Source organism: Mercenaria mercenaria, chromosome 14, assembly GCF_021730395.1.
Source record: "Mercenaria mercenaria strain notata chromosome 14, MADL_Memer_1, whole genome shotgun sequence".
NCBI lineage: Eukaryota > Metazoa > Mollusca > Bivalvia > Venerida > Veneridae > Mercenaria > Mercenaria mercenaria.
Genome location: NC_069374.1, coordinates 52,408,650 through 52,436,518, shown reverse-complemented (window position 1 = coordinate 52,436,518; position 27,869 = coordinate 52,408,650). Strand labels below are relative to the sequence as shown.

Below are 27,869 nucleotides of genomic sequence, written 5' to 3'. Positions count from 1 at the left end.
TTAAAGGTTTTCTCTTTCGAAAATATTTTTATTCATCACAGATTCATGTTATATTTAAGCAAACGAAATTTCAGCCTGATGAATAATCCACTGTTCAGCTAAGTCTGAAAGTTACATCATCATGATCAATCTTAAAACTGTGGAGTAGAAGGCTAATCAATGACAGCCTATGTATTTACCACCATTTAAATTAAGACAGTTTTCTAGGACTGTTTCTGTTTTTATGATTCAACAAGGTAAAGGATATACAAATGTATCTTAATTTCAGTCTTAACCCTTACCCTGCTAAATTCCTATAATAAACTTGTCCGTTTTTCAATCTGGATAGTACCATTAACTGTTAGTAGGGAAGCATACCAAAATGATACAGACTGAACGGTGAACAGTGCAGATCATGATCAGACTGCAAAAAAACCATCTACTAGGTAGGGAAACATTTTATACAGGTCATACTGTATCCCAAATCTTTACATAAATTTGCCTCAACCACTGAGAAACATCAAATCCTTATACAGGCTGCGTTCTCTTCAATCACAGACAGAAGTTGTGTTCCTAACATAGTTCAACACTGTACAAACAGACTATTTAAGTAAAGCTGTGTATGCAGTTTAGTATGTACTGACCTGAATAAAATCTGCAAGATTTCAATATAATAATGACATAACAACAGACTATTTGTCCTTAACCCTTAGCCTGCTAAATTTCTAAAATGGACTGTTCCGTCATTCAGTTTGGGCAAAACCATTTATTATTCGAAGGGGTGTTCACTGAAAATTTACTAACTGAATAGCGAACAGTGCAGACCATGATCAGACTGCACGGATGTGCAGGCTGATCTTGGTCTGCACTGGTCGCAAAGGCAGAATTATTGCCGCCAGCAGGTAATGCCAAAAATCTACAGGTATCAAAATCTTAAATGCAGATTTTTTTTTTGGCATGAAAGTGTGACTGTCATTTGGCAGCAGTCAATTAAACTACTGAACTGATGATGTCTTTAAAATGTTCATGAAATATTTTCATCAATCATTTAGCATTCAGTAGAACCACAGGCGCTTGAAGCTCTATCAATAGATATATACATTACCATACCCCACCCACCTAATATACTATGAAATAGTACAGATCTACGATCTCTTCAAGAGATCTAACCTGCATATATATATTTTATTGATTGAGTTTCAGACACCTGTGGTAGAACACAGGGCAGTGACTTTACTGTAAAATCAGAAATTTGTGCAAGAGGTTTTATGATAACTATAATTTCCAGAACATTTATCCAAGCCCAAGTGCAAAATGAAAATTCAGCTCATTTAACAGAACACAGTGACCATGTTTATAACAAGCTGATACAAAGTCTACTTCTGCTGTGTCCACTAGTATTGCAGATAAAGGCATCAATTAAACAAAATACATTAAATGATTTAGGTACAAGTATTGTATCAAACGCACACTCATCAACAGATCTTTCCACGATTTCTCAAATTTTTTGCTCGCTTATGTATTTTTAATCATTTGAAAAACAATTTTTTCTACTGAAAATACTTCATTCTACAGTACAGTATAGTAGTAACCATAGTTTTCACTGGATATTATAATAGTTGTGAAATGGTAAAGCTTCTATTAAACAAATATTTGAGATGTGCCATGAGAAAACCAACATAGCATCCGTGCAGTCTGGTCAGGATCCATGCTGTTCGCTAACAGTTTCTCCAATTCCAATAGGCTTTAAAAGCGAACAGCATGGATCCTGACCAGACTTGCGGATCCATGCTGGTCACAAACCCACTATGTTGGCTTTCTCATGGCACGGCTCATTTAAGCTTTCAATAAAAACATGATTTTAGACGATTTTAATCTAACACAACAAATTATGTGGACTGCGGCAGTTTCTAAATGTGGTACTAGTAAATATCAAGTTTCATTTCATCAAGAACTATTGTTTTATCAAACTACATGCAACATGTTGTAAGTTATATATTAAAGAAATAAAACCTGTTTTAAACAAAAACACCTTTAACATATGGCTATGGGAAATATCCAATTTAAAATTAATGAAACAAATAAAAAATTATCAATATGAGCACAGCTGTTGCCCACAACCTAAAAAAAGATCATGAATTCTCTGAAAGAAGTTGGACCTATGCCCAAAATATTTTTGTTGCCCTTGGTGCTTTCAAAAAAATCAAAATTTACGAAAGAAGATAACAATAACATTCTGGCAGGAATAAATATTTTTTTTTTTTCAGTTACTATCCACTTGAAAATTTTCTAAACAGTTCAGGCAGTTTAAAGCTTAAGGTTGTAGAACAGTAATGACAATGTGAGATTTTCAATTATGCAATTCTTTATCTGACTTCAAAATTTCGTAACTGGCTTGATTAAAGTCCATTAGCAGTCAAAGAATACCATAGTAGGATACTGAGATTATGCAGCCACACGCAAATAACCGAATGTCATTACAAGGTCACTATCTTTACTGTGTCCTTTTATTTAACTGTGATATATTTATTATCTTAAAGCTGTCTGATGTAAACAGAACCTTATTCTTCAGAACGACCTTGAACTATGATCTACATGTACTTAAATGATAAATCTGTAACAGATGAATGATACTCCATACAACCATATTTCTAGTTTCATCCCAGTAAAATTTTGTTTTCTGGATTTAACGTCGCACCGACACATGATAGGTCATATGGCGATTTTCCAGCTTTAATGGTGGAGGAAGACCCCTGGTGCCCCTCCGTGCATTATTTCATCACGAGCAGGCACCTGGGTAGAACCACCGACCTTCCGTAAGCCAGCTGGATGGCTTCCTCACGTGAAGAATTCAACGCCCCGAGTGAGGCTCGAACCCACATCGATGAGGGTTCATCTCAGTAAAAGCAAGACTAGTATTTCGGCAGTTTTAATAAGCAAACATCAATACATCATGATTTGTTTATCTTCTTAAAGGGATCTCCCAATATTGTTCAATCTTTTTTTTCAAAAATAATCCCCCTCAAAAAAAAGACCTGTAAGTTTGGTCAATTTACACTATAATATTCTTCAATGATATATAATATTTCACCAGTTTTTAACAATATGCCTCATTTAGCAAAACTTTGTACTGACAAACACGGTGTTATTCCTAAGCATAAAATATCTGAAAGACCAGTTTCATTTTTCTGTTGTTTTTTTTCCCTATAAAACTGAATAAATGTCCCTAACACTGAAGCTTTCATCAACAGCCCTGTGCTTTCAATTCGGCCTCGACAATCTGTTTATATTCTGGGAACCCGCCCTCTAATGAAATCACTTTCCCATCTCTTACAACCCAAAGTTCTTGACACACCATCTGTATAAGTCGTTCGTCGTGAGATACCAATATAACTCCTCCCTGAAATTCACACAAACATTTAAGCGTTAAAAATATGCGTACAAAATTAAAAAGTGTGCAGTGAAATAACTTATTTATAGAATTTTGTGGGCATGAAATTTCCTGGTTATTTTTACGGGGACACAAATTTGTAGATTTCAAACACATGGTTACTTCTGCAGGGACTTGAATTTGTAGATTTCAAACCTGTGGTTACTTCTATGGGGATATGAATTTGTAAATTTCAAACAAAGATAAAATAAAAGGGAATTTTCAATTTTCAGGTGTTCACAAGTTTTATTTGAGGCAAGCACTAAAACCACATAAATCTGTCATCCATATTTATTGAATGATTGCACTTGTATGAGAGCATTTTTCTACAATAATTCAGTAATGAAATAATGGCAAGTTTTAATCAGACAATGTTCGAGCACTTTTAACTGCTTTTATCATGAATGCTAAATAAGTTGGATGCAGAAAGTTGTCTTGATAAATACTTTCAAAGAAAACATTCCTTGTTGCTTTGGGATCACTACATAGTGTCTTAATGAGTTGTGGCTAGGAAGACAACAAAATTCATACACTGTTTTAACAGACATATGATCAAATATTACAATATTTTAAAAGAAAACGAAACTGAAGGGAGTTTATTCCTTTCAGAAATCCTCTGCCTATTTTTAAACAGAGTTATAGGCTCTCAAAGTCAATTCATAATTTTAAAATAAAATCAAAATTCCAAACTAACCAATGAGATAACTGCTTTGTCAAGTGTCAACTACTTCATGTAAAGGTAAAAGAAAGCACTTTTTCAATAAACATACAGTAGCTTTAGCAGTAAATAACCCTTCAAGACTTCAAATTTCTATATCCCCTAAGCTGAAATATTCTTGTCTGTGGAGGTTTTGTGTCTTTCTCAAACATTTCACAGTCATATAAACAGAAGTGTCTAATTGTAGAAGTGAATGAAATGCCCAGTTTATAGCGCTACCACATTGGAATATCCTGCATTAAACATGTGACATGTGACATGATACCCCACCCAGCCACATTATACTGACACCTGGCTGACCAGACCTAGCACATCATAGTGCTGAGCACCAAGCCAGGAAAGAACTAGTACCATTTTTCATAACTTTGGTATGACACAGCAAGGAAGCAAACCCACAACCTCTAGCACTCAAATTTTGAGGGCATGACTTTTTTGTGGTTTGTGCCAAAACAGCTCTTTCACAAGTATACAAATTTGTGTATAGCAAATTTTGAATGTTGATTACAAATTTTGAACGTGGATTGCAAATTTTGTATGTGGACTGCAAATTTTGAATGTGGATTGAAAATTTTGAATGTGACCTGCAAATTTTGAATGTGGATTGCAAATTTTAAATGTGGATTGCAAATTTTGAATGTGAACTGCAAATTTTAAATGTGGATTGCAAATTTTGAATGTGGATTGCAAATTTTGAATGTAAAACATTATGGCAATTTTGCTTGTTTGTTAAGATTTAATTCTGCTAATTCACTTAACCACAACATCCATGAAAATTTGCCTCTTACCCTATGAGAATTTATATTTCAAGATATCTGTTTGTATCAATATATACTTACTGCAAATTTTTTAAGAGCATGGCCAAGAGCTTCTATAGTCTCCATATCTAAATGATTTGTAGGCTCATCAAGTATGAAGAAGTTCGGACTGAAATATAAAATGTTAGCTATGAATCAGTACCACAACAGAGAATTCCTAATTAATATATACAGTTGAACTTTGTTTGCTTGGACTCAAATAATTAGAACACCACCCTTTGCTTAAACTCATTGTAAGGTCCCGGCAATTCCCTACATAATGTGTACTGTTTGATGACTGAAACTACAGATGACTGGTACAAATTTAGCTGGTCCCATGAGTTCAAATAAACCAATTTCAACGTTCTCCAAATTATCAATGATGAAAATTCTCAGTATGTCAACAAACGTTCTAAATATGGTAAAAGAACACCTAAACTTTTCAATTTTGGAAATTTTGATTACAATGCCCAGAAATTATCAACTGTCACAATTCTGTCTAATAATAAATCATTTTACACGCATATTAACAATTTTAAGTTGCAATGTTACAATAGATTTAGCTTATTTTAGTGACAAAAATCATCAATGATAAAATATTTCACAGACAATCACTGCACAGACTACATGTATTTATTCATAGAACATATTCAGAAATTCAGGACACTCCCTGATTATTAAAGACGGCTGGTTCCGACTTACTTTGTCATACTCATGACTGCAAATGCCACTCTGCTTTTCTGACCTCCCGAAAGACTAGTTACAGGTCTTGTGGCAAGCTCTCCACTAACTCCATACTGCCCTAAAGCACCTCTGTACTGTTCTACTGTTTGACCTACAAAATTAAGATTCGAACATTTACTTTGAGCTACATTTGTTATTACAGTAGCTATACAGCCATAATGTAACTACTCCATTTTTATCAGTGGAGGAAAAACCTCATAACACACATTTATTTCAGGAACAAAAGGATACATAAGTAAAAGCAGACACTTACCACAAACCGAATACAGATAGTTCACTTATTTACCCCATTTACATTCCATCAATACAGATGTTTCACCTCATATAAATTCAACATATACAGATAATTTACCTTATTTATATCCCATCAATACATTTATTTTATTGATTATAGAAAAAGAGTGCTTTAACACTACTTATGCACAATGGTCGGTTATACGTTGGGCGTAATAACTGCACAAGGCGCAGCCCAAGTGAAATTATCTGTACGATGTATAACCACCCGAGTGTATACTAGTAAATAGATTTAAAACACTCTTTTGCTATAAATTATTTCGATTCTAATATACCCTTAATCTTAAACAGTAAATAAAATATAGAAGAGCTCTTTCTTGGTTGCAACAAAAGTTCTGTTGTCATCGCATGTTAACGTGACATCATTCTAGCGTAAGAGTGTTTTAACAGAGACAAGAATATTAGAATGTAAAATACATTTATCTCATTGGTTGATGACAGGTCACATGGAGGTAAATTTAAAATGACATTCACAGCAAAAAGTGGCATTCATGTAAACAACTTGAACTATTCTTCAGAACAAAAATATGAGCAAAACATGCACATTTCTAAATATAGATCTGTCAAACACCAGCCAATGTGTGTGTGTTTGGGTTTAACGTCTTTTTCAACACTTTTTCAGTCATATAAACGACGGTGTCTACTTGTAGCAGTGAGCAGAATGCCCAACTTCATAGTGCTGCCTCACTGGAATATCACGCCGTAGACACGTGGCACCATACCCCACCCAGTCACATTATACTGACACCGGGCTGACCAGTCCTAGCACTATCCTCTTAATGTTGAGTGCCAAGCGAGGAAGCTACTTGTACCATTTTTTACGTCTTTGGTATGATGCGGCCGGGGATCGAACCCACAACCTCCTGCACTCGAAGCGGACGCACTACCACTACTACACTAGGCTACCGAGGCGGTCATACACCAGCCAATCATATCTTGTTTCTATACAGGTGTAATCCAATCAGCAGTCTCATTACATTTTTATAAAGTTGTGTACTGACTGTCTGTTAACAATCTAACTGAGATATTGTTAACCAAACTGCTCTTTTTTAAGTATAATCATACAATAAAACACTTATGATAATATCAGTGAATAGTAGTATAGATCTGACCAACGTGATATTCACCTCAGTCTATTGGCCTCAACGAATATCACAAAGGTCAGGTTTGTACAACAACTGTTTAATAATTCACCCAATTACATGCATAAACACAAACAATTCACCTTATTTATAATCAATTCTCAGGGAAATAATGTTTCCTTTCATATTATCTTCATTTTTTTTTCAGTTTTCTTTTCACAAAATTGTTCTGTCTGTTTTGGATTAAATTCATGTAGCACTTTCAAAATTCAAGTACTTTTTCATTTTTTTTCCCGGGTTTTAGACATTTTCAAGAAGTTTCAAGATCTAAAATCAAATTTAACCCTTAGCCTGCTGCAGGCGAATTTAACAGCCTTTGCAAACAGCTTGGAACCAGATCAGACACCGATTAAATCAGCGTCTGATCAGTTTCCAAGCTGTTTGCTACTCTGACAATATTTCTTCCAATTTTGGAGCAAATTGAATGAACTTCACAATTTTAGCAGACGACATTTTCAGCAGACGACAATTTATCTAGCATGCTAAAGGTTAAGGACTTTTCAAGGTCTCTGTGAACTTGGTCACATATACTTGACTAATGAGACAAAAAAACTCACCAGGAAATCTTTGTTGCAACAACTCTATTGAAGACAGGTCCATTTCTAGTTGATCTACGTGATGCTGACTAAAATATCCTATACGTAGACTTCTGTGTACATGTCGTATACCCTTTGTTGGAGATAATTCTCCCAGTAAGATTTTCAATAACGTTGTTTTTCCAGCACCATTTTCACCAACCTAAAAAGCAGATACAGTATTTTATTAGATCCTAAGCAAAAGAAAAATTCATTTCATACTGGCTACTTCAGAGGTGTATTTCATGACTCAAGGTAGTCATCAAATTTCTAAAACTTGGCACATTTAACACATCAGGACATTCTTTGCATGCCTCACTGTTCTAGTTAAAACTGTAAGGACTCAAGTATGCTAGCAAATTTCTAAAACTGAGAACATTAACCCATCAGAACATTCTTTGAAAGAAACATGTTTTATTTAAAACTATAAGGAGTTTAGTGACTCAAGTTATTTAAGTTACTGACATAAAATATCCTTTGTAAATATACCCATAGATTCAGCGCAGTTTCATTATTTATAGGGCCGATACGCAAAACAAAGATCCGTTACACAAAAGCTTTCCATAAAAGTTGAACAAATGAAGAAAACAGTGATTCAGTTTGCAAGTGTCTAAACTATTTCTTGTAAAACAAAACAAAAGTAGAATCTATGTTGAATAAAGCTGATCTGGATATGACAAATTTATCAATTTTTTAGTTCTTTTATTGTTTTATTTTTTTGTTGGGTCATATGGTGAAAATCAAGCTCTGATGGTGGAGGAAGACCCCAGCTACCCCTTAGTGCATTATTTCATCACGAGCGGGCACCTGGGCTCCGTAAGGCAGCTGGATGGCTTCCTCACATGAAGAATTCAATGCCCAGATTAATGTTCAAAACCACATTGGTGAGGGGCAAGAAATTTGAAGTCAGTGACCTTAATCACTCAGCCACGGCGGCCCCAGTTCTTTTTATTGAACTGATGATGAGCGAATCTCTGTTCAAAAGGTTCAAAGAATATTTGAATTTCCAAACAGCTATTCATTGCTATTCTTAAAACAACTAAAAGATTCACTGGCTGCTTAAAGCAAGTTGCTGCAAGTGGCCACCAAGTCAGGTTCACATGTATTAGTCTGGCTACCGACCAGATAATCTTTTTAAATTTTTTAATCATTTCTCTTATATATTCTGAACCAAACGCGCAAGGTCTGAACACAGACTACACCTGCTTATACATGCCTTGAAATCTCCACCTCTGATTTGGACCATATATACTTACTATACATATTCTAGATGACATATTGGCATTACAATCAACGTTGTTGAAGATGATTCTATCTTTACTGTAGTAAAATTGCAATTCATCCAATTGTAAAATATTTGAAGACAATTTTTCACATTCTGGAAACCTGAAAAAAGCAAATACCATTAGAAACAGACAACAATGTTCTATATACACCATCATGGTAAATCTGAAAGTATGACTGGACTTAGAAATGCAAATAGTCTGTTTGTTGTGATTTGAGCCCTGCCATGGGAAAACCAACATAGTGGGTTTGCGACCAGCATGGATCCAGACCAGCCTGCGCATCCGCGCAGTCTGGTCAGGATCCATGCTGTTCGCTAACAGTTTCTCTTATTGCAGTAGGCTTTAAAAGCGAACAGCATGGAGCCTGACCAGACTGCACGGATGCGCAGGCTGGTCTGGATCCATGCTGGTCGCAAGCCCACTATGTTGGTTTTCTCATGGCACGGCTCATTTTATTTTTCAGAAAGAATAAGCTTTTATCACTGAGTAAGCTTAAAGTATATTTGAGCAAAAAATATTAACTATAGTAGCACAATTATAGCAAATAGAAAAGTTAGCATTTTAAAGTCAAATTAAACTTGGAACATTGATGGATATGGAAACTGAATTTCTGGCTACCAGAGTGTACTTTTTTATGGAAAACGCTTTCATCCATTGAACAAAGTCATTATTTATTCCTCATTTAAGTCAGATGGAGTTCGAATAAAAAAAAATACAACATGAAATCACTATTATTTGCCGGGAACTATTTTATGAGGATTTCGTGTATATTTAAAAAAATAAAAGCCCCCAAAAGAAATGCCATTTGGTCAAAACCATGATAATAAATGAATCAGTTAGTTGACCTGAATCAGCATTTAGGGAAATAAACAGTTTTCAAATCTAACAAAAGCAAAACATTTACAGTAATATCTTCTTACTATCAGTCAGTTTACAGGACAGTCCTAAACCCACACCCTGCTAGATTTCTATATGAATTTGTCAATCTTTCAATTTGGACAGAAACATTATTTGTTAAAAGGGGTGCATACCAAAAAGATACTGACTTAATGACGAACAGTGCAGGTCATGATCAGACTGCAAGGATGTGCAGGCTGATCACAATCTGCACTGGTTGCCAAGGCAGAATCAATCATGCCCAGCATGATAAGGGTTAAAAGGGCTTCAAGTTGAAAACAAAACTTGCAAAATTACCTTAAAGTCACTTCACTTTCTTTACCAGGTGGTTCTAATGGTGGTCTGAAAAGTATTTCATACAAAATTCAACTTACAATTACACCTTATAGAATCATTGAGTTATTTCATTCTGGCTAAGAAAGAATTTATCTATCCACCAGTACACAGAACTACATACACATGTTCATGGATTTAGAAGACAAAAGACTGTAATGCCAGTTTCTAGTGCCATAAGTTTCCATTTTTATTCCTACGCTATTAATCTAACTTCAAAGCCTGCATTGTTTTTCATTAAAAAATGTCAAAAAAGGGACTCTTCATCTCCAGGTAATGCCATCTTGCAAAATTCATTACTGCATAAATGGAACAAAAATAATGAGAGATACTTACAATTTTTCTAGAAGTTTTAATTTACTCTGTACTTGTGAAGCTCTATTAGCATTATATCTAAATCTATCTATAAACACCTGAAAATATAAAATGGAATTTCAGTTATTAAACAGTGTATTAACATCATTACATTCATCTTTGCAGTCACAACTATTAACTAATAGCGAAAATCAAATGACTGTTGAAAGTTTAAATGTAATTGTGTGATTCACCTATTTCCTGACAGGATTTTTCATGAAATGATGCTCTATTTTGCAAGACCTGCATATAAACTAAGCAGTCTAAAGGTCTCTGAGCGCAGAAGTAGGGTGGTTTTTCAATTTTTCAAAAATCTTCAATTATGTAAACTTCATAAAATTATTATTGCCAAAAATGTATATTTCACATTGAAAAATTGGACCAAACAACAATTTTGGAAAAATTCTTTTTTGAATGCTGTACATTAGAAAACTTTTATGTGGAAATGTTGTTCTTATCCTAGCTAAGACCTTTTGTTCAATACAAAAAATTTATGCCAACGAAACTAAAGTACTTCATAGTATATATTACAGAGAACAATTTACCCACATCAGTATATTAATACTTCACCTGTATATGAATATATCCACATTCATGCATCAACCCATTATGTGTAAATGAAATTTACCCACATCAGCATATTAATACTTCACTTGTATATGAATTTATCCACATCCATGCATCAACCCATTATGTGTAAATGAAATTTACCCACATCAGCATATTAATACTTCACTTGTATATGAATTTATCCACATCCATGCATCAACCCATTATGTGTAAATGAAATTTACCCACATCAGCATATTAATACTTCACCTGTATATGAATATATCCACATTCATGCATCAACCCATTATGTGTAAATGAAATTTACCCACATCAGCATATTAATACTTCACTTGTATATGAATTTATCCACATCCATGCATCAACCCATTATGTGTAAATGAAATTTACCCACATCAGCATATTAATACTTCACCTGTATATGAATATATCCACATTCATGCATCAACCCATTATGTGTAAATGAAATTTACCCACATCAGCATATTAATACTTCACTTGTATATGAATTTATCCACATCCATGCATCAACCCATTATGTGTAAATGAAATTTACCCACATCAGCATATTAATACTTCACTTGTATATGAATTTATCCACATCCATGCATCAACCCATTATGTGTAAATGAAATTTACCCACATCAGCATATTAATACTTCACCTGTATATGAATTTATCCACATCCATGCATCAACCCATTATGTGTAAATGAATTTACCCACATTAGCATATTAATACTTCACCTGTATATGAATTTATCCACATCCATGCATCAACCCATTATGTGTAAATGAATTTACCCACATCAGCATATTAATACTTCACCTGTATATGAATTTATCCACATCCATGCATCAACCCATTATGTGTAAATGAAATTTACCCACATCAGCATATTAATACTTCACCTGTATATGAATTTATCCACATTCATGCATCAACCCATTATGTGTAAATGAAATTTACCCACATCAGCATATTAATACTTCACCTGTATATGAATTTATCCACATTCATGCATCAACCCATTATGTGTAAATGAAATTTACCCACATCAGCATATTAATACTTCACCTGTATATGAATTTATCCACATCCATGCATCAACCCATTATGTGTAAATGAATTTACCCACATCAGCATATTAATACTTCACCTGTATATGAATTTATCCACATTCATGCATCAACCCATTATGTGTAAATGAAATTTACCCACATCAGCATATTAATACTTCACCTGTATATGAATTTATCCACATCCATGCATCAACCCATTATGTGTAAATGAATTTACCCACATCAGCATATTAATACTTCACCTGTATATGAATTTATCCACATCCATGCATCAACCCATTATGTGTAAATGAATTTACCCACATTAGCATATTAATACTTCACCTGTATATGAATTTATCCACATCCATGCATCAACCCATTATGTGTAAATGAATTTACCCACATCACCATATTAATACTTCATCTGTATATGAATTTATCCACATCCATGCATCAACCCATTATGTGTAAATGAATTTACCCACATCAGCATATTAATACTTCATCTGTATATGAATTTACCCACATTCATGCATCAACCCATTATGTGTAAATGAATTTACCCACATCAGCATATTAATACTTCACCTGTATATGAATTTATCCACATCCATGCATCAACCCATTATGTGTAAATGAATTTACCCACATCAGCATATTAATACTTCACCTGTATATGAATTTATCCACATTCATGCATCAACCCATTATGTGTAAATGAAATTTACCCACATCAGCATATTAATACTTCACCTGTATATGAATTTATCCACATCCATGCATCAACCCATTATGTGTAAATGAAATTTACCCACATCAGCATATTAATACTTCATCTGTATATGAATTTATCCACATCCATGCATCAACCCATTATGTGTAAATGAAATTTACCCACATCAGCATATTAATACTTCACCTGTATATGAATTTACCCACATTCATGCATCAACCCATTATGTGTAAATGAATTTACCCACATCAGCATATTAATACTTCACCTGTATATGAATTTACCCACATTCATGCATCAACCCATTATGTGTAAATGAATTTACCCACATCACCATATTAATACTTCACCTGTATATGAATTTACCCACATTCATGCATCAACCCATTATGTGTAAATGAATTTAGCCACATCACCATATTAATACTTCACCTGTATATGAATTTACCCACATTTTTATATTAATACTTTTACCTGTATATGGTCTCTGTACTGTTTTTGAGCTTCATATTCTTTTTTCTGATTTTTTAATCGTTCTTCTTTAGTTTTATCAAACTGATCATAGTTTCCTTTATATGTGTCCAATCTTTTATCATGTAAATGCACAATTTCCGTACACACTGAATTCAAGAATGACCGATCATGAGATACCACTAATATTGTTGTTGCCCAGGTCTGGAAAATATATGTAACATTCATAACTTTAATGAAAATCTGGCAAGCATAACAGCATATATAAGAATTACGTGTACTTTAGCTGGCTTAATTAATAGGCCAAGTGTTAAAGTAGAAAAAATTGAAGTGAGAATTTCTTTTAGCTGCACATTACTGTAGAAGGTGTCACAGTAATCTAACTCTGTAATAATGATTAAAGCAATGTTTCCAGCGTATTGGCAATTTAAAGCTTTATGGTAAATTTGAAATATAACATCAGAACTGTTGGCAAGTAAGCAAAGTACCTTACCTGTAGATAGTTTTCTAACCAAATAATGGCCTTCATATCCAACATGTTTGTAGGTTCTGAAAAACAACACTTACAAATGACAAGTTTGTTTTTGTTAGATTTTAAGTCATATAATTCATTTCAGGTCGATAGCAGCCTTCTAATATTTAATTTGTTTGTTTTGTTTGGTTTAATGTCGCACTGACAGAATTATAAGTAATATGGCCACTTTCCAGCTTTGATGGTGGAGGAAATCCCCAGGTGCCTCTCCATGCATTACTTCATCATTAGCAGGACCTGGGTAAAACCGGCAACCATCCGTAAGCCACCTGGATGGCTTCTTCACATGAAGAATAGGCAGGCACTTGATCTTCCACCAGCTAGAAGGTCAGCTTTTCTAACATACATGTTAAATGACCTGACTCCAAGCAAGAATAGAACCCTGTGTAGACGGGTAGGTGATTTAAGGTTAGAATAAGTAATATTAGTAACTCCGTCATGGAGGCTACTAAAGATCATACGACAGGTTTACAATTACAATTAAAACTGATTTCCTATACAGTAAAACCTGTGATAAAAATCTACTAAAAAGTCCACTACTATAAAAACTGCTTAAAAAGGCCAGAAATTTATATTCCCATTAAACAAAATTAGAGTAAATTTACTTGTTTTGAAAAGTCCATCTGTCAACAAGATCTCTTTTTCTCATTTCTGATGGATGTTCTTTACCTACAGCTTTGGCTGTATTTGAATTTAAACTCTTTAAGGCCTGTTTCTTTTTTTAATAATGTGCCTGCATTATCGGGATTTCTGTCTGCGAGATTAATTTTTATCTAAGAAATGATTCTGACTAAAATATGTAAGAATTATAGCTACATACCATCAAGTAAAAGAAGATCTGGTCTGAAATAGAAAAATATCTCTTTTTTTGTTGGGTTTAACATCACACTCCCATAATTATAGGTCATTTGGTGACTTTTCAGCTTTTTTGCAGCGGAGGAAGACCAGAGGTGCCCTGCGACCATGCATTATTTCATCAAAGACAGGTACCAGGGTAGAACCATTAACTTTATGTTAGCCAGCTGGATGGTTTCCTCACATAAAGAATTCTACATCACAAACAAGGCTCGAACTTACACTGGTGATCGGCAAGTGACTTGAAGTCCACCAACTTAACCATTTAGCCACAAAGACTCCATAAAATGGCAGTTTTACTCTAAATGAAACCTTAAAAAATTTATTTTGAGAATACTGTGCTTTGTACACGAAATAACCCTTTATCTGATTTTAAAGTGCTTTTTTTCAACAACATGGCAGGACAAGTCACCTTAAAAATAATATATGAACAACCTCATAAAAAGTGAGGAGTTGGACAGTAAGATTGTCCAGTTCAAACCTATAAATACAACAAGCAAATTCGATGAATTGGTATCCCCCGCCGAAAGGGTTTGTGGTGAGGAATGGCAAAAAGATATATCCGGCAAAAAGTTAAGGATGTTAATAAGAAGCAAATAATTTCATTAGTCAAAATCAATTTAACGGAAAACAAATGTTTAATTAAAGAGTACACAATAAATGTATGATACTTTGATCAGGACTAAAGAATTTATTTTGAATGGGATATGCTTACTGTAATAAGCTTAGCTTTTAAAATTAAATGCAGTTAATTGAAATGTGAGCTTGAAGTTTAACTGGAATGAAATATTGTCTTTGAGTGGTTTGGCACCAGGTGTTGCTGTTTTACATGTACATTTGAACTTAAAAGATCAGATGTCCTTAAGAGAACACAGATAAGATATCTTGAACATGGCTGAGGGCAAGGTTTGTGCAGTCACAACTTAACATGCTGAAGGTTTGAACATTTAAAAAAAACAAAAAAAAAGGATGGAAATATATATATCTATATATAGATATATGTATATATTTATTTTTTAGGGGGTGGGGGTGCAGGGGAACGGAAGAGGAAACAAAATTTCACATGCTGATTATAAATATTGATTGAAAATTAAAAATGAAAAAAAAAAAAAGGTAAAAGGGTGAAGTTGGAGTGGGGTTGGGGGGGGGGGGGGGGGGGGGGGGGGCAGAGGATGCATGATCAGTGGTGGGCATGACTGGGTGGAGAAGTGAGGTGGGGGAATAGTACAACTTGGAAGGTTTGAAAAAAATCTAAAATAAATGCAAAAAAAAAAAAAAAAAAAATTGGGAGGGTGGTGGGGTGGGGTGGGGAGGGGGAGGGGGTGTGACCAAGGCAAGTGGGTGACCAGGTGTGGGTGCGCAACTTCACATGTTTATAATAAATGTTCACAGAAAAGAATGAAAGAAATTTAATGAAATTCTGCCAAATGGTAAGTTTGTTATGTACAAATATGTGGATTTTTAGACAATTAAAGGGCAATAACTCTGAAGTTACAAAAGAAATCCGTACAAAATTGTCTGTGCACAACCACATTATAGTGCTCTAAATTCTGTTAAAGTTTCATAGTTCTAGGTCAAATATATCAAAAGTTATGATGCAGAAATTGGCATATCTATAGTACCCTATATAGTTAACACTAGAAACTTCTAAGGGCCATAACCCTGGTGTTACTTGGGCAATCTGTCTGAAACTTGATGGGCCCCATAACCTCATAGTGGTAAACATGTATATGAAGTTTGTTTGAAAAAAATCTAAAATAAGGAATGAATTTTTTTTTTTTTTTTTTTGGGGGGGGGGGGGGGGGGGTGGGGGGGGGGGGGGAGGTGTGTGATCAAGGTAAGGGGGCGATCAGGTGTGGGTACACAACTTCACATGTTTACAATAAATGTTCATGGAAAAGAATGAAAGAAATTTAATGAAATTCTACAAAATGGTAAGTTTGTTATGTACAAATATGTGGATTTTTATACAATTAAAGGGCAATAACTCTTAATTTACAAATAAATCCAAATGAAATTGTGTGTACACAACCACATTATGGTGATCTAAATTCTGTTTAAGTTTCATAGTTCTAGGTCAAATATATCAAAAGTTATGATGCAGAAATTGCCATATTTATAGTACCCTATATAGTTAACACTAGAAACTTCTAAGGGCCATAACTCTGGCGTTACTTGGGCAATCTGACTGAAACTTGACGGGCCGCAAGAACTCATTGTGGTGAACATGTATATGAAGTTTTAAATAAATATTCCCAACCATTTCCTAGATATGGCTCCGGACGGACGGACGGAAAGACGGAAGGACGGACGGACGGACGGACGGAAAGACGGACGGACGGACAACGCCAAAACTATATCCCTCCGACTTTCGTCGGGGGATAACAAGTATGCCCATGGGCAGAATGTTGAGCCTGCCTGCTGTCTAAGTGTGACCTTGACCTTACACCTAGGGACATGGTTCTTGCGCATGACACTCTGTCTCATAATGGCGAACATTCATGCAAAGTGACATCAAAATCCCACCATGCATGAAGAAGAAATGCTCTGGACAAACTTCAATTTGACCTCTGACCTCCAACTGTGACCTTGACCTGAGATAGGAACTTTGGGTCTACGCAAGACATTTCTTCTCCTTGAGGTAAACATCCATGCCAAATATAAACAAGATTGGTCCATGCATGTCAAAGTAACGGTCTGGACAAAATCGGACAGATAGACAAACGCAAGGACATACACGACCCACCAAAAGTGATGGCTAAGCTGAACTCACCGCCAGCGGGCTCGACAAACATTATATCCTCTCCAACAACACTTGACCAGGGCAATAATTTACGGAAGAATTAATATTAAAGTATGATTAACAGATGATATAAATATCAAATGCAGCTACAGGGATAATATATCATATGAAGTACTTACTTTGAGAACAGTGCTCTTGCTAGTGCCAACCTCATCCTCCAACCTCCTGACAGTGACCTTAAAATACACACAAAGGCTGAATTATGTGTAAAAACATTTCTATACAACAAAGATACAACTCTTCCCATTATGTACAACCATCTGTTAACAAAAGACCACTTTTTTCATTTAAAAGGTGCCGTTCTAGTATAAAAGTTTGAGTGACTTTGTATGCTATAAAGTTCTAGTAAAACAATATAACTCCACACAAACACTCACTTAGTTGTGGCCCTCTGCATGGCAGGAGAGAACCCAAGACCTGCCAGTATCACAGCTGCCTTGGCTGGTGCTTTGTTTGCCTCTATTGCTTCCAGTTTCTGATAGATCTCAGATAACTCTGTAGATAAAGAGTTGTCTCCCTTGTGTTCACTGAAACATGGAATACCACATGTAAGACAAGAAATAAACAAAATGCATTAAACCAGATCAGTCTGGACAGATTTACAACAAACTTAGTTCTGCTCATATTTTATAATCAATCAAATATTGTCTGCAAGATTTTACACAGCATTACCTATCTCCCCTAGCAACCCTAAGTTTATATAAAACTGGATGTTGTTTAGGAAAAATCTAAGCAGATCGAAATAACTGGCATGTGACTTTTTCTCATTAACTCTTTCGGCGCCAAATTTCTGAGAAAATGGTACTTTCAGCGCCAAATATATATTAGTTATTCTTGGAAAAAGTGCTACTCACACTTAATAGGCATTATTTTCTTATTTTACATTCTATTGTAATGAAACCTTGCATGAATGTTGCAATTAAAGTATTGTGCATAAACATACAGTTTTTTTTGTCATACTTCCTTTGTCTGACCTTGACCGGTGACCTCAAATGACCTTGACCTTTGGCGATATTGGTATTTTTTTATTTTCTGGCTAAACAGTACGGAAATAAAACAAATATTCTTGATTTTACCTTCTATTTATAAAGTTAAAGATAAAAATGCTTCAAATAATTCAAAAGGATTTGATTTCATAGAAAGAAAGCAGTATTTTACATGGTTTTATGACAGAAACATTCAATAGCAAACTACTCATTTGTAACTAAAACACACTTTGTCAGAAAAAATGTATTCAGAGTTTCTATTTCATTTCATATGACAACCTGCACCAAAGTACTGAACTGTATGTAAGAATCAAAACTATGGTGGAAGTTTCTGCTTGATAAGCTTTATTTACCATAAAGTGGTCGTAAACGTTTTAGATGTCGTAAATATTTGCAATAAAACCCGTCACTACCCGTCCGTCGCCGATCGGCGACTTTGGCAGTCAGGTCTTAGTAACCGTGTAGCGACGCTGGCGCCGAAAGAGTTAAACTGTTTCATAAAATTTATGGCTAAAACTTAATATCTGTTACTTTTAAATAACAGATTTAAATCCTCAAAAAAAATTATGCAAGTATACTTTGAAACTTTTAATTTTGTGGATTATAAATTTGTAACATTAAATAAATGGGAATTTTGCTTGTTCACTGGAATTTAACATCGCGGATGGACTCAACCACCAAATATGTGAAAATTCATCCAAATGTATATAAACGAGCTGTGCAATGAGAAAACCAACATACTGCATCTGCGCAGTCTGGTCAGGATCCATGCTGTTCACTTTCAAAGCCTATTGCAATTAGAGAAAATGTTCGTGAACAGCATGAATCCTGACCAGACTGCACGGATGCACATGCTGGTCTGGATCCATGCTAGTCGCAAATGCACTATGTTGGTTTTCTCTTGGTGCAACTCAAATGATACCACAGCATCTTCAAGTAATCCACCTTGTATTCAGTATCTGGTTCAGTTCTTTTTCTCTTGTCAGTAATTTATGTCTTTCTTCGTCACTTTCTAGGACACTATCTAAAGCAATTGTCTCATCACCCACTACCTCTTGTTCTACGTGTAGTATAGATATGTGTGACGGGATCTGTAAATTTCCACTGAAAAAAAAAAAAATTCAATGGTCAATACGACTTGTTCTAGTTCTACTGTACTTTTAAAATTACCCGAAAAAAACTGGTATAACTTTTGCATCATATCATTGCTTAGTCAAATATCCTAAAGATTCTGACTGGCTGTTCAACTCATTACTATTTATAACCATGCTCACTTATCTTGGTAAGCCCTGTACATGTAGTACAGTCATATAAGATAGTAACTCAAAAATTAAAATATGCTGCAGTTTTCAGCTGCATTGCTCTGCTAAATGAACTTGTACATCTTTCAATTTGGGCAGTACCATTAACTGTTAAAAGGGGTGCATACCAAAAAAGATACCAACTGAATGGTGATCTACACTCTTGTCCAGCATGTTATGTGTTAAACAGCCATTTTCCTTTAACAACCCGTCAGTTAACATCTCAACTAAATTTTTGTTCTAATTTCAGCTTTTCTTAAATGGTTGTAATGTCTTGGTTTATAATGTGGCTGTCACATTTTTTGTAATGAATATGTAATAAATATTTTTCCGGTAAAGTCCTATTTTTGATAAATGTTTTCTCATATGTTTGTTATGGGTTTGAATATTTGACTTACATTGTAGAAAACATTACTGAAACCATTGTTTTTATGAAAGATGTCTCATTTAAGCAAAAAAATAATAACATGCTTATGAAGATTGTACCATAGTTCAAAACAAGAGCTGTCCGTAAGACAGCCAAGCTCGACTATTCGAAATATTGACCCAGAAGCAGGAAAATATTACCCAAAAAAGTTAAATATCAAAAGAGTTTTAAGTTCAAAAGTGGGAATAATCTGACCAAAATGCATATCAGTTATGGGACTTGCTGCTATCAACTAGTTTTATAACCCGAAGGCACATGAGAAGTTTCAATTCAATATCTGCATTAGTTTTGGAGATAGAAACTTGCATGTAAAACTTTAACCAGAATTTTCAAAGTCCAAAAGGGGGCATAATTTGCCCAAAATACATGCCAGAGTTTTGGGACTTGATCCAGTGAGGTTTGTAATTGATCTAGAAAAGAAAAAATAAGTTTCAAATCTATATGCATTTTAGTAATAGCTGTATGTACTTGCACGCAAAACTTTAACCAGAATTTGCTAAGTCCAAAAGGGGCATAATTTGGCCAAAATGAAGGTCAGAGTTATGGGACTTGATCCTATCAACTAGTTTTATAACCCCGAAGACACATGTGAAGTTTCAAATCAATATCTGTATTAGTTTTGGAGATAATAACTTGCATGTAAAACTTTAACCAAAATTTTCTAAGTCTAAAAGAGGGCATAATTTGCTCAAAAAACATGTCAGAGTTATGGGACTTGACCCAGTGAGGTTGGTAATTGATGTAGAAAAAGAAAAAATAAGTTTCAATCTATATGCCTTTTAGAAATAGTTGTATGTACTTGCACGCAAAACTTTAACCAGAATTTTCTAAGTCCAAAAGGGGGCATAATTTGGCCAAAATGAAAGTCAGAGTTATGGGGACTTGCTGCTATCAACTAGTTTTATAACCCGAAGACACATGTGAAGTTTCAAATCAATATCTGCATTAGTTTTTGGAGATAGTAACTTGCATGTAAAACTTTAACCAAAATTTTCTAAGTCTAAAAGAGGGCATAATTTGCTCAAAATACATGTCAGAGTTATGGGACTTGACCCAGAGAGGTTGGTAATTGACCTAGAAAAAGAAGAAATAAGTTTCAAAGCTATATGCCTTTCATTGATGACTGTATGTACTTGCATGCAAAAACTTAACCAAGGTGTGACGCCGACGCCGACGCCAGGGTGAGTAGAATAGCTAGACTATTCTTCGAATAGTCGAGCTAAAAATGATACAGATGTCAAAATACCACAGCAATGACATTATAATTTTAACCTAATACTTACCTAGAGATCATTTTTAAAAGCGTAGTTTTACCGAGACCATTTCTACCACAGAGACCATACCGTCTGCCTTCAGACAGATGTAAAGATGCACCAGTTAGCAATACTCTACAATAAAAATATTTCCACATGTATATGAAGTTAAGTAATACCTTCCCATTTTGAGATATGTAACAAACACATGCAGCAAGAGAAGGCTTGACAAGACATAGTACACTTACTACAAAGCTATAGCATAATTACCACAAAGCTGTAGCATAATTACCACAAAGCTGAAGCATAATTACCACAAAGCTACACACACCAATGTTGCCAAATATTAACATCTAAGTACATGTTTAAAATGTCACCCTATGTAAATTTGTCAAGCATTCCTCTTTCACTTAATTATATATCAATTTTCTCTATCGGATACTACCAAGCTTGTACCAAAAGACCAGTCTTGAAAAAACTGAAGCATTATCAACCTTTCCTATAGACAACAGTTGGCTAAAGATTTACAAGTTGGCCTTTTACGCTGGAGGTGCTGGGTTTTAGCCCCACTATCATGATGACAACAAGTTACATCAGTAGTACCGTAGATATTTGTTATATAAAATAATCATCCTTTCTTAAATATCACAGCCACTTTATCACAAACTGTCTCATCAACTTTGGTGTCAAGCTAACCACAAATTTTGTCATGACAGCTTTGGGAGTTAGAAACTTACCTGTCTCCAAATGCAATATCAAAGTTCTCTATTTTGATATCATATGATCTGTTAGCACCAGAAGCATCAAACTTCATGTCACGTTTATTGAACTGTTGACTAGCTGTAGGTCCATCTAACACTCTGAAATATTAGAAGATAGTTAGATATTAAGTAACTCATTATGTAAGTTTGTTTGTTTTGGGTTTAACGCCGTTATTCAACAGTATTTCAGTCATATAACGGCGGGCAGTTAACCTAACCAGTGTTCCTGGATTCTGTACCAGTACAAACCTGTTCTCCGCAAGTAACTGCCAACTTCCCCACATGAATCGGAGGTGGAGGACTAATGATTTCAGACACAATGTCGTTTATCAAATAGTCACGGAGAACATACGCCCCACCCGAGGATCGAACTCAAGACCCCGCGATCCGTAGACCAACGCTCTTACCTACTGAGCTAAGCGGGCGGGCTCATAATGTAAGTTGCATGTTTCAAGACTCAATTTTCAGCCATGCAGCTTACCTTCTTCACTTACACTGTTTTTTAACATTCAACTCTTTGACATTACTTTTTGTAACACTGTTTCAATTACATATCAGTATTTCTGCACTTTTTACCAAGGCTTAAAAAAATTAGGGTAGGTAGGTCGGAGATTTTTTTTTTTTTGATAAAATTTATCAAGGGATACTTTTCGCAAATTATTTTTGTGTCAAAAAATTAATACAAATAAGGGGGTTATGTCTTTAGAGCATCAGTAAGTTGATTTCTAACATCCATGGCCATATTTAAAGCATAAAAAGTGCAGTTTTGCCACTTTTTGTTAAAAAGCTGAGCAAAATTTTCTCCAAGGCCATAAAAACATTTAGGGTCGGGCCAAAAATTCAGGGTAGGTCAGGATACCAGAAACAAACAATTTTTTTTTACGCCTAATGTAATTCTCTATCACAAACTGGCATGTGGTCTCCTGTGATATTGACATCAACTGTGGGAATACACAATATCTTTAACCAAATCAGCATGAACAAACATACAAACATTTCAATTGATCACTGTTTTGTTTTACAGAATTTCTGGCCACACCAACACAACCTATTATATAAAGTGTTTTTCAAGCTCTGGACATTACTTCACAAATGGGTAAGCAGCTAGATACATTCATGACCTTCTACAAGCCATCTTTATGACTTCCTCACTGTCACATGACTGTCTAAGTGATGCTCAAATACACAAAGTGAGAGGCAAGTAAATAAAAGTCAGTAACCATAACCACTCAGCCAAAATGGCTCCTCAATTAAATTATAGTCCCAATCTTTTTGTAGCAGAACCTCTAAATGCTCTAATATCTTTGTGTGATTTCTTGAAAATCTGTTAAAACTATTAATAATCTTTCTGAAGAAAAGCAAAAAGAAGCATACCCATTTGGTTTCTTGACTGCTGTACCCTCTTTATCGGCTTGTTTTTTCTGTTTCTTCTGTATCTGAGCCTCTGCCTTGGCTAGTTGTTTTGAGTCCACTTGCTGCAAATAAGAACTACTGTTAAACTGGTTTTCAAACAATAACAGGCAGAACTCTAGGGTGTACCAAACACAACCAATATAAATTTCATCTTACACTGTACAGTACTCTATATCTATCACCTATTATTGATCATTGAAAGAAAATACATCAAGGGCAAAACAACAACATTACCAAATAAAGAAACTACTGCAGTCTCAAAAATTGTCCCTTTGCATTTAAAAGCTATTTCATGGTAAAGTAGTGGCATAACTCATAATAGTGGGAGATGGACAATAATTAATGGTCCTTTGTAATATTAACATTCACTTTTGACTGATAAAGGTTCATTTTGTCACTAAACACATTTCTTTGAGATTTCATGTTTCTTATTGTGAAAACAAATTAAAACTTGAAGTGAATTATAATAAATCACACATACCAAAGTATTATCTCTCTTTGACACCCATATGCTGCCTGTCGACTCTGCCTTACTTTTCTTATCCTCTATCAGTGAACCAAGATGTACAGGTGCATCAAGAATCTTGTGTGGACCATTACTGACTTCAGTGGACGTATCTCTGAAATATATGACAGTACTGTGAAATCATTTAATTCTGTGGGCGTAAAATTTCAGGGTTTTGCCTGAAATGGCTGTTTTGTGGACATATGAATTCATTAACCCTCATTATGCTGGACACAATTGACTCTGTCTTTGTGACCAGTGTAGATCAATCATGATCAGCCTGCACATCCCTGCAGTCTGATCATGATCTGCACTGGTCGCCATCAGTCAGCATCTTTTTGGTAAGCACCCCTTTTGACAGTTAATGGTACTATCCAAACTGAAAGGTAGACAAGTTCATTATAAAAATTCAGCAAGGTAAGGGTTAATTTTAACTTTAGAAGAAAAAATGAATGGGAATTGTATGGGTTTTATTGTGATTTTATTTAATGGATCTTTTTATTCCTTTCTTGTAATTTTTAATTATTCTAGTCTAATCTGACTCTTATTCTGACTCATCAAAACTGACTGTTTATATAAACCTGTATCTTGTTAATGTATGTTCTAAGGAGTTAAATTAATCAATCTCATTTGAGTTTACACACTAATAAATGAAAATAGGGTAAACTCATTATTTTATTTACAAAAGTATATCATATTACACTCGGCACTGGGTAACCTTCAAAAAACAACTTCAAGTGATATTTGTGTGGTACATCTCAAATACATACTGGAAATGTTAATGTCCCTACCTCTAATTTCTCAAAGTGCACATAAAACTGTCTTGTTAAAAAAACAAACAAAAAACAACAACAAAAAACTAAAAGTACCTTAGTTACCATAGATAGATTTAAAAACTCACTCTTTCCCAATAAGAGCGTACAATCTGTTACATATTTCACGAATATCTTCCTCTGTCTTGTTGTCATCTACTTGTTCTAAGAAAGGACCAATGGCCTCAAACATATCATCTGATGTCGCCACAACATCTGAGTCTTCAAGCATTCCTGAAAGTAAACATATGGACAGTATGATAGTATATAATTGTTTGCTACCAGCTGACTTCTCTGGGTTATTAATAAATGTGAAACTGATTACTTTAAACTCAATAGATCCTGTTTGTTTTGGGATTAAAGCCATTTTTCAACAGTATTTCAGTTATGTAACAGCAGTCAGTTAACCTAACCAGTGTTCCTGATTTTGTACCAGTACAAACCTGTTCTCTGCAAATAAATACCAACTTCCCTACATGGATAAGAGGTGGAGAACGAATGATTTCGGACACAATGTCTTTTATCAAACCTTCAAGGAGAAAATACATCCCATCCGGGGATCAAACACACCACTCTGCAATCCATAGATGATACTAGATCTGCCCTCCCTACTTTGCTACATGTAAGCAGATGGGTTCAGTATAGCCTTACTCATTTGGTTAATCGAGATGATTTATTTTATGATCTGATATTTTATAGGACTTTGTCATCCCTCTATGCCTTACCCGTATAGATCTGCATTTTACTGTTAGGAAAATGCATAACATCTAATCCCAATAAAGTCATAATATCTAGTCAGACTTATTATATTAATGTAGAAACTTCAAATGGGATGAATTTAATTCATAATTTTAAATAAAAGACTTAAATTCGAAAATATGTGACAGGTGCTAGGAGATATCTACCCTGACACCGGTTTCAATAAACAACAGACTGCCGATTTCACTGAACTGAAGAAACAAAAAACAAATTAATATAGGGGCCTATATTCATAAAATGTCAGAGAGACAAGTTTATGCTTTGATATTACCATAAATTCATTTTCAGAGATGTAATCATTACAAAAACTTTGTACATGTACCAGAAAATGTTCCCATCGATTTCAGGTGGGGATTTCCTAAGTATAGTGGTGTCCGGTAATATCGCGGGTTCTCTCGTATCGCGGTTACCTCCCTTTGGCGGAAATTCTTTGCCGAGCAGCACCGCAGTGACTTACATTTGTGAACTGGAACCATGAGATTTTGTTTACAAACATTTCTTGCAAAATTCCATCGTAAATGGTAAGTATTACTTAGTTTTATTGCAACCATTCAATATCTCAAAATTATGCATCTGCTCATCACCCCTTCCCACCAAAAATCGCTTTTATTTAAATTAAATTAAATCCACAACCTGGACAGCTTCAGAAAGTTCGCCTGATGCATTGTTTTTATGAATGAAATTATTGCGGTCACATGATGACGCAAGTAGGCATGTCCCGCAGCTGCCAAAATCAAATACCGCGATATTTGAGAACTATGGGATTGTTAAAGTAGGTCAAGTATGGCTGACAGTTCATTGCGTTTTTTACACATTATCCGCTAGCTGAGAAAGATAGATGATCTGCAAGTTATAACAGACAGTTGGTTTAAAGTTTTAATGCAGAAAACAAACTAAAGATCAGACTTTATTGATATGTTATTTATGTTCTGGCCGTTAGTACCGCGATACAAGGGAACTCCATCCTAACAGAAATATGCAGAATAAGTTTGGACGTGACAGAGGCAGGGACAGTCAAAAGTTATCACGCTGTTCCGGAACATCCTTATTCAATTTCAGTTTAAAAACCAGTGATCCTGGAATGGACCCTAATTTAGACTCTTATTCGGACAGAAAGTACTGTCATTGTACATCATCACCGATTGCACAACACCATAAAAAAACTGATCAACGTGGGCAAAATATAAAAACGGGATTTTTCCGACCTCAGGTCATAAATATCGCCCAACTTTTCCCATATTTCATTAAAAAAGACGTTGTCAGTACAAATATTTTATTTTCCACTCACCACTGACATAACTGACAATTTCTGGGTCAATTGAAGGAAAACAACCGGTAATGAATTTTTCGTAGTCGGCCATTTTTTCTTTGGCTCCCATGTGAACATGTATCTGTGAAAATAGTACTTTAGATTAGGCTTTAGACTGCTACTTTCTTCAGGAGACTACGTGTAAAAACATCTTCACACATATGCCACTGATTCCAAAAACAACAAGTCAAATGGTTTATCGCGGCCAGAAATTTGTACAAACCGGACAGAAGTTGCGAAATTGTCATTTGTGCAGGAAAGAAGCGTTTACCATAATGTCCAGTACTGGACAGGTATAGTGATCATGCACGGACACAGCCAATTTTCTCAGAGGGGGTCCGATCCCCTGCCCCTCCCCCCTGGAAATTTTGAAATTTAGCACTTCATTTTTTGCATTCTGGGACAGTTTTATGGACTAACCTGTTAAATTTGGGAAAATGATAAAATCAAGCTTTCTTGAAGGTTAAATTCTTAGTTTCTTTTAGATAAATAATATGAATTATGTCGGGGTCGTATGTAGCAGCAGCCGCATATACTTTACATGCAGTCCTAATGTTGCCTTTTTCGAAAAACATTTTCTTTCCTTCTTGTCTTCTTTCCTTTTTTAAAGATTTTCAAGAGGGGGTCCGGACCCCCGGTCCCCCCCCCCCACCCCTGGATCCGCGCATGGTGACATATCATGCTTTCTGTTTATGCAGGTAAACTTGTGTTTGGTTAAATTGTCTGAACAGTGTACAAACTCATTACTGTTTTTTCAGGCAAGGGTGGA

The 27,869-nt window shown here is 35.0% G+C and overlaps 1 protein-coding gene across 1 annotated transcript; it reads right to left on the bottom strand.

The window, feature by feature from the left end:
- On the bottom strand, positions 1 to 27,199 carry LOC123527593 (ATP-binding cassette sub-family F member 3-like). Its single transcript, XM_045307166.2, has 19 exons — positions 27,080 to 27,199; positions 25,122 to 25,266; positions 24,197 to 24,335; positions 23,677 to 23,777; positions 22,279 to 22,401; positions 21,572 to 21,676; positions 19,506 to 19,664; positions 17,952 to 18,101; positions 17,694 to 17,750; positions 14,737 to 14,759; positions 13,878 to 13,933; positions 13,388 to 13,588; positions 10,529 to 10,605; positions 10,157 to 10,201; positions 8,933 to 9,062; positions 7,659 to 7,839; positions 5,624 to 5,756; positions 4,964 to 5,051; positions 1 to 3,379 (listed from the first exon to the last, which is right to left on the bottom strand). Exons 1-19 carry the CDS (start codon positions 27,168 to 27,170, stop codon positions 3,224 to 3,226), a joined length of 2,160 nt encoding a protein of 719 aa, XP_045163101.2. The 5' UTR covers positions 27,171 to 27,199; the 3' UTR covers positions 1 to 3,223.
- Positions 27,200 to 27,869: the final 670 nt, after the last annotated feature.